This window comes from Tyto alba, unplaced genomic scaffold, assembly GCF_018691265.1.
Source record: "Tyto alba isolate M040663 unplaced genomic scaffold, T.alba_DEE_v4.0 Super-Scaffold_13, whole genome shotgun sequence".
Classification (NCBI taxonomy): domain Eukaryota; kingdom Metazoa; phylum Chordata; class Aves; order Strigiformes; family Tytonidae; genus Tyto; species Tyto alba.
Window position 1 is genome coordinate 41,601,515 of NW_024881275.1, and position 14,129 is coordinate 41,615,643.

At 36.9% G+C, this 14,129-nt stretch overlaps 1 protein-coding gene across 1 annotated transcript in view; it reads right to left on the reverse strand.

The window, feature by feature from the left end:
• Positions 1 to 1,753: 1,753 nt before the first annotated feature.
• Positions 1,754 to 14,129, reverse strand: part of CHSY3 (chondroitin sulfate synthase 3) — a 272,997-nt gene continuing 260,621 nt past the window's right edge. Inside the window, exon 3 of the mRNA XM_042787919.1 lies at positions 1,754 to 5,925. Within this exon, the coding sequence (XP_042643853.1) occupies positions 4,360 to 5,925 (1,566 nt within the window). The 3' untranslated portion in view covers positions 1,754 to 4,359. The remainder of the gene's footprint in view (positions 5,926 to 14,129) is intronic.

Sequence of the window (14,129 nt, forward strand, 5' to 3'; positions counted from 1 at the left end):
CAAGTAAAAGAAAAATAGGAAGGAAAGAGTGAGTCATTAAAAGCCAGCTCATTAATAAAGTGAATAAATGCTGACAGAAGAAAATGTAAAGAATATTATTCTAAGAAATTAAATACTTAAAAATGGACTGATTTAACTTTATATGTTACTTATAGACTTATGGCAGAGTATAACCTTCAGTGATATTCAGTTATTGTAAATAGTTAGACTTTTGTGAAACATCTCATTGTGCTGCACTTTAGGACCATAATCATCAATGCTACCCTCACATCATGGTTCATTTTTATGTATATCTACTATAGGCATTTTTTGTTTTTTTCTCATCTGGTTCACTTTTAAAAATAGAGTAGAAACACCAGATTTTCCTCCAGTCAGTGGCTCACCAATTCTTAGTCCATATTTTTTTCCAAAAATTTTACCCAATGTCAAGTTTCAGGAAAATCAGATGTAGACCACACATGTGTTTGGTTTATCTCTTAAAGTCAGCACTGTTCTTTGGAGCTAAATCTTCTGTGTGGCAAACTATATCTTAAGTAATCATTAGAATGACTTTGTAAGAAGCCAAAATAATTTGAAATTTCTTATTTGCACTACTTAAAGAAAGTGGTTGTTAACTCAAGCACCTTGGAAATCTCTACGGTTCCTCAGGATCTGCAGTACACACCTATGAGCCATTTTGCCAGCATTATAACTTTTGTGAGAGTCTTGAGGCACTGTTAAGCACACACTGGTACAAAGGCTCCAGAGGCACTTTCGTGCACATCTTTCTGGTGTTTGGTGAGTGCAGAAGGTACCTCTCAGTACTGCTTTTTGTGAAGATAATTTGGCACCTTTTTCCCCACATGTCCCATGACACGGTGGGACTCCAAGTGCATGGTCCAGGCCCACTAGCCCCACTGAGTGGAAGGACTGCTGGTTTTGTCCCTTACTTCACAACTCCCCTTGAGAGGAAACAGGGCATGGGTGTGGGATCAGGCTCCCCTTTCACGTGGGACAGGGAGGCACAGGATCTGCACAAGATACCCCACTGCCTCAACCCAATGAAACCTCAGTTCAGCATCCTCCTTTCAGTCCGCCCAAGCCCTGATCAAATGGCCCTTTTGCGTCCCAAAGGCAGCTGGTGGCAGTAAGCGCAGCTCTTCTGCACTGGCTGGCACTGTTCACGGCTCCAAGGAGAAGCATCTGGCAGTGCTGGTGGCAGCAAGGAGGTGACGCGGGCAGAAGGCGCCGACTCCCTCACCTGGGCCTCATGCCTCCCCCTGACCTCCTGCCTTTCTCCAGCTTGAGAACCAGCACCCTCGTGCAGAGTATACTCAGCAAATCTTAGGAAGCTCAACCTGATGTTCTTCCTTCATCCAGAAGATGTAAATGATCTGTTAGATAAGTACTGTGAATGGGAAAACATGTCAGGACAGGGGTGGTATGGGGACTTCTGAGGCTTCTCTGTGAGGCGGCTGAGATTTTCTTTAAAGAAAAGCAGTATCTGAAAAGCCAAAGTGCGAGCAGTTCGCAACCCACTTCCCAGGATGAAACCAGGGAACCTATTCCCTGGGCTAAGGAGGTTTTGGGAAAAATTGGTCATTGTGTTCTCTTGTGAATTCATTAGTTACACATTTACAAAGGGACACCATACATGTAGAAATTTCATTTTACAATCAAGATTATGATTGAGACTGGACAAAAACAAACAGTTGGTTAGAACAGACATTCCCATCTTAATCTATATATCCGTAACATTACTCTAACACTTTTGTGCTTTTTATTTCTTTTAATATGATCTCCTTAGAAGGCATATTATTCCTTAAACAAACTAACACAAGTTCTCAAGTTATCTCAGGATAGTTATTTCAAAAGACAATGCAATATTCATAATAAACATTTATAATCAGGTTTTTAACAAAGTAATTCATCATATAAACAAATGAATCAGTCAGACACTAAATAAATATTTGTACTGGTAAATACTAGCATTTTGCTTATATTATGTAGGACCTGATCCTGCAAGCCCTCTGTATACATCTTTATCCCCACTGAATGATTGGTTTCATTTCTTGTTCTAATCTACTATTTTACTTCAAGCTGAGCAAATACTTTCTGGCCACTAAGTTAAGTAATTTAAATAAACACTGGAATACATCCCAGCAGACAATGATTTCCTTAGATGTCTTTTTAATTTTTTTTTTTTTTCATGTTTATGAAATCATCACAAACATTTATCAATAGGCATTCAGGTTTTGGTATTTACAATCTGAGTTGCATCAGTTAGTTGAGATTGACCTAATAAAGCATATGTTCCTTGTTCTTGGCACTCTTATTGAACACAGCGTGACCTTTCAACTCAATTTAAAGAACAGTTTCCAATAATTATTTCACAAGTAATATTGAACTTTACTTTCTCCAGACATTTGAGTTAACAATACTGGGCGAGGAAGGCAAGAACCTCCAGGAGAGTAACAGGCCAGGAGCTCTTCTTGGGGAGGACAGACAAGCATGAATTACCTTCTATCTGCTCTCATCTACCGCAATTACTGCCTTCCTCAATGCAGTGGGGATAGCCTTTTTCAAAGCATACAAAAAGCTATGTCCAGCACTTTAATTCTGAGTTTGCTCTTTTTCAGGGATGCCTTTTCCCTTGCATTGTAAATCCAGAACAGAAAACTGCAGATAAAAGACATTAACTGACCTACATACCTTCCTCGTGCCTTAGGAAATATATCAGGATATTTTCATACAAACAGATGTGTCAGTGAATATTACAATCTCCTAGTTGTTTTTTGAAAGGAAACACAGAAGTAGTCAGTTACAGCTGAAAAACTTACAAAATTAAATTCAGTAATTGCTTACTTTTTCTTGCTCAGCTCTATTTGAAACATAGTTTGAAATCAAGGGTACTGAGGTTATTAGATGTACCCACTGAATTAATTTAAGTTTGGCTGAATTCTGAAGGTTTCTTGGATGCCTTTGAGCTCTTATCACAGTATAAAATGAAGCGTTCCAAGCATGTGGAAAAAATAATGACAACGATTGTAACAAATCGCTGCCTGAACTGAAAAGAGGAACATATTTTAAAATTACTGTCTATATCTGTATCTCTCTATATACAGGGATATACACACACGCACACATACATGCACACGCACATATATATCCCTATACAAATATTTCTCAAAAATACAGAAATTTATTTTATTATTTCTTATATGTTGGTATCATCTTAAATACTTTACTCCATGAATCCACAATATGACAACTTTAGGCTGTCCAAAGAGATAAATCTTAACACAGTCTTATAACCTTCACTAATATAAATATATTGGTAAGGAACTATGACCAGCAATAGTAAATTTTGAAAATTAAATAATCATTCTACAATTATTTTAATTTTAACAACAAATAGCTACTGAGTACTAATATCCATGGAAAATGTAAAAAATAAAAAATACAGCTTTAACTTCTAACACTTTTATCAAGTGCAGCTTTATGAAAGGAATGTAAAATAAAATTATGTATTAATGACTCATTCTAAAAAGAGAAACAGCAACTTACACAACTTACACTATGTGTTTAAAAAAAAGAATACTGTGTGCCTGCACTTTATCATAAATGACCATGTTAAATCATAGTTTCTTCCTGCCTGCAAACGAAGGACGTTCGTTCACAGATCTTCTAAAGTGTATATGAGTATTTGATTAAATCGTTCCTCGTGAAAGTAAAGTTCATTTACACTTAGAGTGAACAACAAAGAGGAGTTTGTTATTGTAATAAGACATTTAAGGACCTTGGTAGCCAGTACCAGTTGTATTTGCAAGTAGCTCCCCAGCTTTTAACTTTTTTTTTTTTTTTTTTTTTAAAATAAAGGTACAATCATAGTTATTCATTTACTTTAAAAATTCTAAAGATGAAGAAAAGTAGCATTTATACATATAAGTCCTCATATAAATTATAAAACTCAAGTTTATCTTATAGAGTTCCATCCCCAGAAGAAGCATAAAGCACTTTTGTGTTATCTTCACCAGTAAATATTTGTATCACATCAAATCTGAGAAATGCAACAAAGATGATACTGCATCCCAAAGTCAAAAGAACATTCTTCTGATGCAGTCTCTTGTGACGGATGTGCTCCATGGGATCATATGATTGCTGTGACTTGACTGAATTTCAAATAAAGGAAACATGAAGGATTTCGCCTCACCAGTTCAGTAGGTATAAGAAACATCAGTGAACAACCGACTCATCCCATTTGAGGTCAACAGTCTTTGGAAGACAACGAGGAGGGAGTTTAAAACTACGACAGCAAAATCAAATAATAATAACAATAATGAGGTAAACTCCCCTAAAAAGGCCAAATAGGCTGAGATGTCAGGAGAGAGTTCGATTGTACCTGACACTCAAATGTTTCTGTAGCCAGAGTTCAGCGAGCTGCATGGCAGAGGCAAACGTACTTGCTTTGGACCCTAAGCACATTTTATATTGTTTTGGATCTAAATTGGGGTCACACTGAACTGGATGAAAAATATGGACAACGCCTACTTCTTGACTTCTGAAAGCCTTCAAGCCAGATGTTATCACTTTGGTAAAGAGGTCTACATCCTCAAGTCCCCAGCCTTGAATTGAGGTATCAAATCCACCAGCAGTAAGTAGATCACTTTTGTAAATACAGGTAATTCCAAATCCATATTCTCTCCAAAATCCAGTCCTTTTTGTGAAAACAAAGCTACTGTCAGCAGGAGGGTTACCTCTATATATTACTTTTGGATCATACTGGCTAAAGATGATAGGGTAGTAAACCTGTTCTCCCTGAATAGTGTTATCTCTGCATCGCTGGAGGAATTCTGGTGTGAATACAAGATCAACATCACAGAACAGCAGCAAAGTGCCATTGTCAAATCGAGATGAGGCCATTTCAAGCCCTAAACCTCTAGAAAATTTTCCTGCCATTGGAATCAGGGTCATATCTGCCTCAGGATACTTAATGCTGTATTCTTTCATTAGCTCTATGTGTTTGCTGGAGTCTTGGCCTGACTCAGAACTGAAAAGAATTATTGCCAACTTTACATTCTGCCTGGGAATCAGACAAGTCTTCTCAAAGTTATCCATAAATCTTGAGAAAATGTCAAATCTTCCTGTGAGAGGAACAAGAATATGTATTTTCTTGTCACTGTGTCCCTCAATGTCTTTGGTGCCTTGGAATGAAGAGGAAAAAATCTTTAAAGAATTTGAAACAAAAGAGAAAGATTGAGTGTCAGTGTTGGTATTCTCCAGCAGGCTTCTTACATCCAGCTCCTCTGCTTCTTTGAAGAAAGGTTTGCTAAACAATTGCTGAAGGTAAGCGTGGCGTCTCACCGGAACCGTAACTTTTCTTCCTTTGTGCCTTTTGTACAAAAGCAGTAAATCCAGGATGTACTCCACTCCATGTAGAGGGTCCACCCTGCGGTAGCCATACTGTATTTCTTTGAAATCAATGAGCCTTCCTCTCAACCTAGAGTTCTCATTTATCATTTCCATGACCTGCATCACGGTGTCATCCAGTGCAGCCCGCAGGACACTGCTCAAGCTCTGCCGGGGTGGCTGGTTCTCCATCATTGAGTAAAGAAATTTTCCTGTCAGAAACTCCCACTCAATGACTTCATCCCTTTCATGTGGCTGGAAATGATTGAAAGATGGCATCACTCCCAGTTGCCGATCTTCCTTATTTACTTCACTGTTACTGAGCTTGCTCATCAGAGCACTTTCTCTATGGAGCTGGATGGTCCGATAGCGCAGTTCAGAAATTTTGCGACTCAGTATGTAATTGTGCAGCCTGTATTGGTAAGCTGGTCTTTTGTTTGGATGAAGTGTTATGGCTGTGTGGATCTTGCTGTTGTGAAGATCTTGAATGTAACCCTTGCGGTTATGTTCATAGTTTTCATGGAACAACTGCTGCATCTAGAAAGAGAGAGAGAGAGGGAAAAAAAAAAAAAAAAAAAAAAAAGACAATAAGTGGAAGTTCTTCTACCCACAAAAGGACCCACATTGGTACTGTTGATCATTACCATTTATTATAAATCATGGCTATTTTTAGGCATAGAACTTTAAAGTATTCAGCAGGAATTACTTACACTATTTTGGTCTCAGTTTCAGTACTGTCCACAGTAAGTAAATGTTGTCCTCTAACTAAACAGAAGAGCAGATCTTGGATTTATCTTTACTTCATCTAACTGCAAAACTAAAAAAAAAATCACTTAACTGAATGTCTGTAGGCAGTATTTCTGAGTTCCTAGGTGCAGGCTGAATGCTGCTATGCATGAAACACTGTCTTCACCTACATCTAAACTCTTATTAGCATGGACCCTTACTGAAAGTATAGCAACAATGATAATGTTTTTTAAGAGGATCTTGGATTTACGTCTATGCATCACAAAGCCACTTTTATTTCCTACAGACATATGCAAGTGGATAGTGCTACTTAACATTCAAAAACTGAATGCACTTCATTTCAACAAAATTTTTTTTTTCCCCATGCGGATGAAAAATTCAGTGACTGAAATATAACCATTGGAATATGTGTGTTTAAGGGATACATACAATAGAGTACATCAGTTAAATGATAGATCATCCTAGCATAACTCACCCTGAGTAATTTCCAATGTATTTCTATGGCAAGAAAAGACATTCTACTTCTATCAAAATAGTAATTGTAATATCTTCTAAATAGTGAAGAGATACATTTTATGGCTGAAGTGCAGGTCTAGGATTTAAAGTATCTGGCCTTTACACTTTTCTGTGCTAACAGCTAAACTATGACCAAATCATAAAACTTTTTCTGCCTCAAGTTTCCTCCCTAAAAGAAAACTTAGTCATTATTAATTTAATGTTATGAATACTTAAATAGGAAGCGATATGGAGGACTAAAATATTAACATCATAAATACATTTAAGAACCACTGCTCTTTGCTAAGCTAACACCCACTGACTCCAGAGAAACAGAATTACTTCCCATGAATAGCAGATAAAGGAGAAGAAGCTGCTCTTTTTCATCCGCAAATAGACTGGTCTGTAATTAATACATAAGGAATATGTGCTAATTAAATAGAAAACGTTTTTCAAGGAGGTGTTGTAAGCTTGAGCTATAAAAGGTTTGGAGATGGATATTGAAGTTGGTCTTTTATACACTGAGGAAATCAAGAGGTGAGGTCTGATGACACAACGTCTTAAAACATTTAGCTCATTTTACTGCAATTCTTTCTAGAACAGAGGTTTTGATAATAGAATTATTATTAAGCATAGGGCAATAAATGTAAAATAACTCCTAACAAAGCTAAGAATCATGACTGCTATTCAAGATCCATTATCACGTATGATAAATACACGTCATATTTAGAAAAACAGAGTTTTAATACAAAATTTCAGGAATCTCCCTCCTACATCATTCAGGCCCCAAATAACTCTACTCGAGTGAATGTAGCTACTACTATTAGTCAGGTCAGCATTTTTGAAGCTAGAGTCATATAACATGGAGAAAAGTAACAGCCTAATCCTGAGAACTACGTTAAGCTATCTTAAATTTGCCTTTAATAAAACAGGTATGTCTGCTATATTAAATCAAGAGTTTGGAAAAATATACGTAGTCACAAAATGACTCAATTACTCCTTATTCATAGAACTCCTACCTAAAGCTGTCAGAGAGCATTTGCTCTGTCTTGGGAGATGGGTATTTTGCTTGTCATGTAAGATGAGATGAACCAGGGACATGAGGTTTTGGGCAATTTCCTTCCTACCATAGAGAACTGGAACCAAAACCATTGGTATTGAGTCAGTATTTAACCAGTGGTGCTGGGAAAATTGAAATATGGCTTCCTTGAGGACAAAAGATGGACACTGGCAGGACAGGAAGATTAGACATTAGGGACTGCGGTAGAGAAAAGTGCCCAGTAAACGGCTGGGTGAGGATATTTTCTCATTGGAAGAATAATTTTCCCTTCTCCCTCTATAATATACATTTTGAATAATGAAAACTGATCATCTGATCAGGTGAGATTCCCGTATCTCCAGTTATAAGTCACACTCACTTCCTGGCTCCTTTTACTTAAGGCTCCTTTTACTGGGTGCTCTGCAAAATGACTGTGTTTTTATATTCTCCACTTCTGAAAAAAGTTGAATCCATGATTTCCATGTTTAAAATTTCACATTAAAATCCCTTTATAGGAAAATAAAGAAGAAAATGTATACCATTGAAAACAAGAGAAAGAACAGGAGGCTGCATTGTTGCTGAATGGTATCAGCAACCTTCCCCACAAACAAGACACTCCACTTTTCCTACATCCTCTAATCATAAAGAATTACTTGATTTTTTCATCACCCACAATGAAGAATGATATCTGAGTATAATTGAAACGACCATTAACTACCTTTACACATTTTATTTATGGTACCTGAATTTTCACTATGTTTTATTTAAAGCAGTATAATATATTTTATGCAAGAGATTTTTAACAGAGGAGAAACTACTGCTGTAAAACTAAATGCTGTCCTCCTATTGTGCAAATTCTTCTGTAACCCTTGACTCATTACAAGCTCAGCTTCACAGCAGATTCATTAGCAGCACTCGTTTACCAGGAATATTCTATTAACATAAATACCGCATTTTTCTTACATTCCAATTTCAGATACTTTGGTTTATTAGATATGCTCCACTGAAATCATAGCAACAGGATGTACTCCATTATACTAATGATTTTGCTTTTGATAATCAACAACAGATTAACAGGAGCAATGAAAAAAAATTTGAATCAACTCAGTAATACTGTATTATCACATATATACAGAACTGTACTAATCCATTTTAAATTATGTTACCGAACACTTTTAATAGCTCTGAATACAGAGAAAACAGTTCAGAATGAATATGACACTGAAATAATAAACTCTGCCCAAAGATAGCAGGTTTTAACGTTGGTGCCACACACAAATTTGTTTTCAGTATTGCAGGACAAAAATGTCTTTTTACAACTCAAATTATTAACACTGAGATGAAATCAATACAATGGTATCCCAACCTTGCTTTGAAATTTCTAAGCAAGGTGGTCAAGTCTAGGAGGCAAAGGTAAACATGATTAAGTTTCCTGGAGAACAGATCTGTGCAAGAGCCTGAATTGGACAATGCAGTCATAAGTGATCTGGAAAAGGAGGTGATTTGGGAGGTGGTGAGATTTACTGAATATAAATTAAAATTATTCAGTATGGTAAAAGTAAACCTGACTGCAAAAGTTCTCACGATCTGAATGGCTAGGTAATAAAATGGCAGATTAAATGATAGATAAATGCAAAGCTCATGTGAAGAAGGCAATGGTAATTATATTTAAAGAATGTCAGATTGTGTGCAAGCTATTAGCACTCTGGGAAGAGATCCTAGTTACACAGTAGGCAATTCTGTGCAAATGTCACATCGATGTTCAGTAGTGAGAAAAGGAAAAGCAAATAGCATAAGTACAAGTCTTGAGTGAATCAGAAACATCCTTACATGGTTGTGTCCATAGTGTACCTGAATCTTGAAGGCTGTATTGACAACCTTGTCAATACTGTGATGTCCCATCTGAAATCACTAGCATATGAGTAGAAATGTACTAACCAAGACCACCAGTTGATCACACATATAGATCATTCAAGGAATAGGTAACAAGGCCGAGAGGGAGGAATCCAAAGAGGGCCAACCCCGGGATCTATAAAGTTAGTAGCACCATAAGGGAAATGGATAGGAACAGTCACTGTCTCACACAAAGAATTATCACATATACAATGATGCTCTCAAGACTCAGAAAAGGAAATACTCATGTAGCTCAACCACAGAACGCATTGGCACAGCAAGCTTCTGATCGTAAAATTTTGCATGGCTACATAGAATGGGCCAACAGCTTAGTGGGAGACTTCCATCATTGCTATGATAAACACAAAGGTACACTTTCTCCATGACATTACTGTACTGCAGACGCCTGGAACCCCAGCTGGGGCTTTATCATAATATGTCTTTATTGTCTTACACACCTGCCCCAGCTTCTTCTACTAGTAACTGCAGAGAGAGGGTATTTTGTCAAACTGATGTTTAGTCTGACATGATACAACCACTTTACATTCATTGAAAGCAGTGAATGGGAGAAGCTGTCTTCAATTCAGTATAATACATGGAGGCACAACATTTTATTTTTCATATTGCATGTCTTTGTGACTTTCATTAAGAGTTTGCTGTCTTCTGAATAATTCTAAAAGGACAACTAGTGTAAGAGTTGGCAAGGTCTTCTGCTTGCCTCTTTTCACAGCAGCTGAAACTAGAAGCTGGCAAGAAATGTGAATAATCTAATTGTGCTTTGAGGAACTCTGAACTGCAAGCAGGAATTAAAAAAAAAGAAAAAAGAGAAGAAACAAATTAGAATAAAGGCAATGCTTTATTATCGTTGCAGAGAAATACAATAGCTAATACGTAAGCACAATGTAATTTGCATTGCAAGCTCTGAAATCATTGTAATCTCTGTGATTTACTGATGTAATAAAAAAGGAAAGTTCTTATTACATATACACAAAAGCCCAAACCAACCTACTTTATTATTGCAAGACTATCACATATTAAAAGACTGAATGCAAATGGTGCTTTTTAAATTAGCACAATTTTTCTTTGAGCATTGTTTAAGAACAATTTCTCCCATTTAACAGAGAAGACATGGAACTTAATCCTCCATCAACTCTAGCTCTTCCTAAATCTACAGTAGTACCAAACTCTTGAAAATTTTATCTAAACTGGACTTTTAATAAATTCTGAAATAAGATGAACAGGAACTATTCCTGGTCTTTTGTCACCCTGCTCTTTAGAGTTTAGCTCTCCTAAAGATGAAGACTTATTCACTATTTCCTGTGACTTCAAGGGGCATTTCATCCTTTCATGTAAAATTTACTGTGTTCAAGAAGATACTGTTTGGTTGAAAATCAAGAAGCTGAGTACCTTAATCAAAGGACGAGTTAAAAAAATTTTAAAAATTCAGGTAACTACGCACATGAGGATGTTCTCAATAATGTGTAGTATAATAAAATGCAACACTAAGCTAAGGGTGATCATAAGTTTCTGGACAAGGAAACAGATTTCAGCAAGTCATTTGGTATGGTGCTACTAGAAAAACTGTCAGTCTGGAGAAAGTAAGGATTATGACTGGAATTATGAAATGCATATGAACTGGGTAAGAGAGAAGTAATAACCAGCTATGTTTAAAAGGGGAACTGTCAGTCTGGAGGGAAGTCATTACAGAAGCCTCTGAGGAACAGTATCATACCTAGTGACACTTCCACAAAAACTGGGACACTGCTCATGACACAAAGTCGAGGACATCATGAAGAGACAAGAGAAGACAGACCATAAGAAGAGCCAGAGAACTTGGAGAAGCAACACTGCAGATATTCAGTTGTTATAATAATACAACACACATAATCCTACACCCATGGTTTTAAGGTGTAGTCAACTAAATATCTTAGGGAAGTTCACTTTTTAAACTGGAAATAACTGACAAGTAAGGAGAACATCCAAATATTAGCAGACAGTAAGGTGACATGAAGAGGTTATGAAACATCAGCGTCAATCCTCCACAGAAAAGCAAGATTTTGTGTTGTGTCAGTCAGAGTTTTCCTGAAAGACACAGCAATTTCACACAATTCTGAGCCTGCATCTTTATCAAATGCATGGGACCAAATCAATGCAAAAGAGATTTGACAGAACCAGAAACTATCCTATGAGAAGAGGTTAATGCTATTTGGTATGTTTAGCCTTGCAAAATGAAAGATAAGAATCATATTGTCTCTGAATACATTAAGCAAATACGGCAGAAATAACAAAGGGAAATTAGCCTTAGGTTTACCTGGGCAGGAAATTAAAGGAAAATTTTCAGCTGTCAGAAGGAGAAGGGTTTAGATCAGATTTTCAATACAAGTAATGCATAAAATTTAATCAGGTTATAAAAAACCTAGATTGCTTGTGAGTAGGGGAATCAATTACTTGAAAGAGCCATTAAATTTTTGCTAATGATTTTGCTAATGTTTGTTTTTTAGTAAGGATTAATTACGTATTATAAGTTGGCAGCAGCCCACCTTCCTACAAACAGACATTACATTGAAAACATCTAACATCCTCTTTCTATTCACAGTCCTCAGCCAACAGCAGTTCCTTACATTTCCACTTGGTGTAACATCTAACAAACCAACTTTTTATCTGTAAAAATGATGACTGGTAATGTAATAGCTTTATAACACAGCCATTTGTTCGTAATTTATAATGCATCTGAGTAACAATGTTGTGAAGCATTTTGCCACAAAACCAGACCAAGGATTCATGTTCCACTATTCAAATTATTGTAAGGGATTTAAACCTGCTGCTACCCTTACATTATGCTGTCATGGTGAAAGTTGTGAAACATGAAACCCAGGACATATGCCCACCACTTTAGCATATGATGCATCCAGAAATAGGAAAAACTGGACTGTAATTACAATCTATGAGTGATAATAAAATGCCATGTATACGAGAGTTACATCTTGCTGCACGCTGAAAGGCATATCCGCTAATTCTTCCTGGAGAAGTAAGTTCAAGTCGACACAGCCACAGAAAAAAGCGCTGAATACTATTCTGTTTCTTACATCATTAACAGACATATTAAATGACTTAAGCACCAGAATCAACAGTCTTCCTGTTGACATTGTCCCCAGGCTGAACAAAAATTGATGTACTGATTTCAGCTCTGCTATATAGGGGTTAGTAAGCAGAAAAATTACAAGCACATACCACAAATTCAATTAATAGTTTCTTCAGCATTAGGACAGTTCATTCAATAGAAAGGGATCTAACTTCTTATTTGAACATTAGCTAGGTATGATACGTAGTGATCAAAATAAAAAAGAGCTAACTTTTTTTTGACTCTTTAAAAGTAGAACTATGTATTAATTATTTATAACTCTTCTGCCCACCCTCACCTTAATGAGATTCATAAATAAAGGTTACTAGCAAACCCTTTTGAAGCATTTTCCCCCCACCTCCTATTAGTCACGCCATCAGACTAAGATTAGCTCTACACGTTGTAAACCAAGTGATACCAAGAAAAGCTAAAATAAAGTGCTCATGAAACAGTGCTGCTCTGTTAATATCAGTAGACTTTTTTGTCATCTCATCTCTTTGTAGCTTTAAACTAAAAAAATCCCATTTCAAATCTCAAAGCTTCCCTGCAATGTAGGACAGACAATACAAGAAGGATGTATAAAGTCATGCCTTTTAGTGTATAATTCTAGCTACCCTTTTGCTATAGGCTTACTTCACCAAACACACAATGTAATAAAATCCAACAAATCTGTAGAGGCAAAATAAGCATATGTTAGAAAAAGGATGGTAAATACTTGAACTTTCAAAATTTAACCTATAAATAGACAAATTAAATAGCACTGACATGCAAGTCCAGCAGCATACATGCAAGAAAACAGCAAGATGTTTTAAATTACCTTCTGCATTACCTAAGTGGAACAATTGTGGAAAAGGCTGCATTTCAAAAGTCAACAGGTTTGAGGAAACTAGACTGTTACCCTTTTCGCTTGCTTAGTTTGGTCTGTCTGGTGTCACTAACCCCCTTCTTTGGCACAAACCAGCCTCTGGAGTAGGAGCACCACAGGTAATAGGGAAGGAGTGAGTGATTAACAAATCGGTAACAGTGAAACAGTGACAATGAACAACACCCCCCACTCGCTGCCAGTTTTCTTTCCATTGGCATGCAAAAGGGAAAAGGCTGGCTCAGGGGTTTTGATGATGCTGAAGATCTGCCTGATTCTCTCTTCTGGATGAAAAGAGAAGTGATCAAGGGGAAGGTATAATTATTTTTCTTATCATAGCTTAAGATTTGTGTAATTCAGTCATATTCAGACTTGTGGTTGGTCCCACATCCTCATGGCATTGAGATAGCTCAGGAGAGGAAAGAACATCCACATTCTCATGGAGTTACAGTGAGACACTCGCAAGTGCACTGGGACCTGCTACGTGTTTACAACATGAGTCTCGGGAGCTGAACATGCCCTCCTCCGCACCAACTGAATGTATTTGCAGTCCAGCAGGTAAATCCATCTGCAGCTTTGCCATT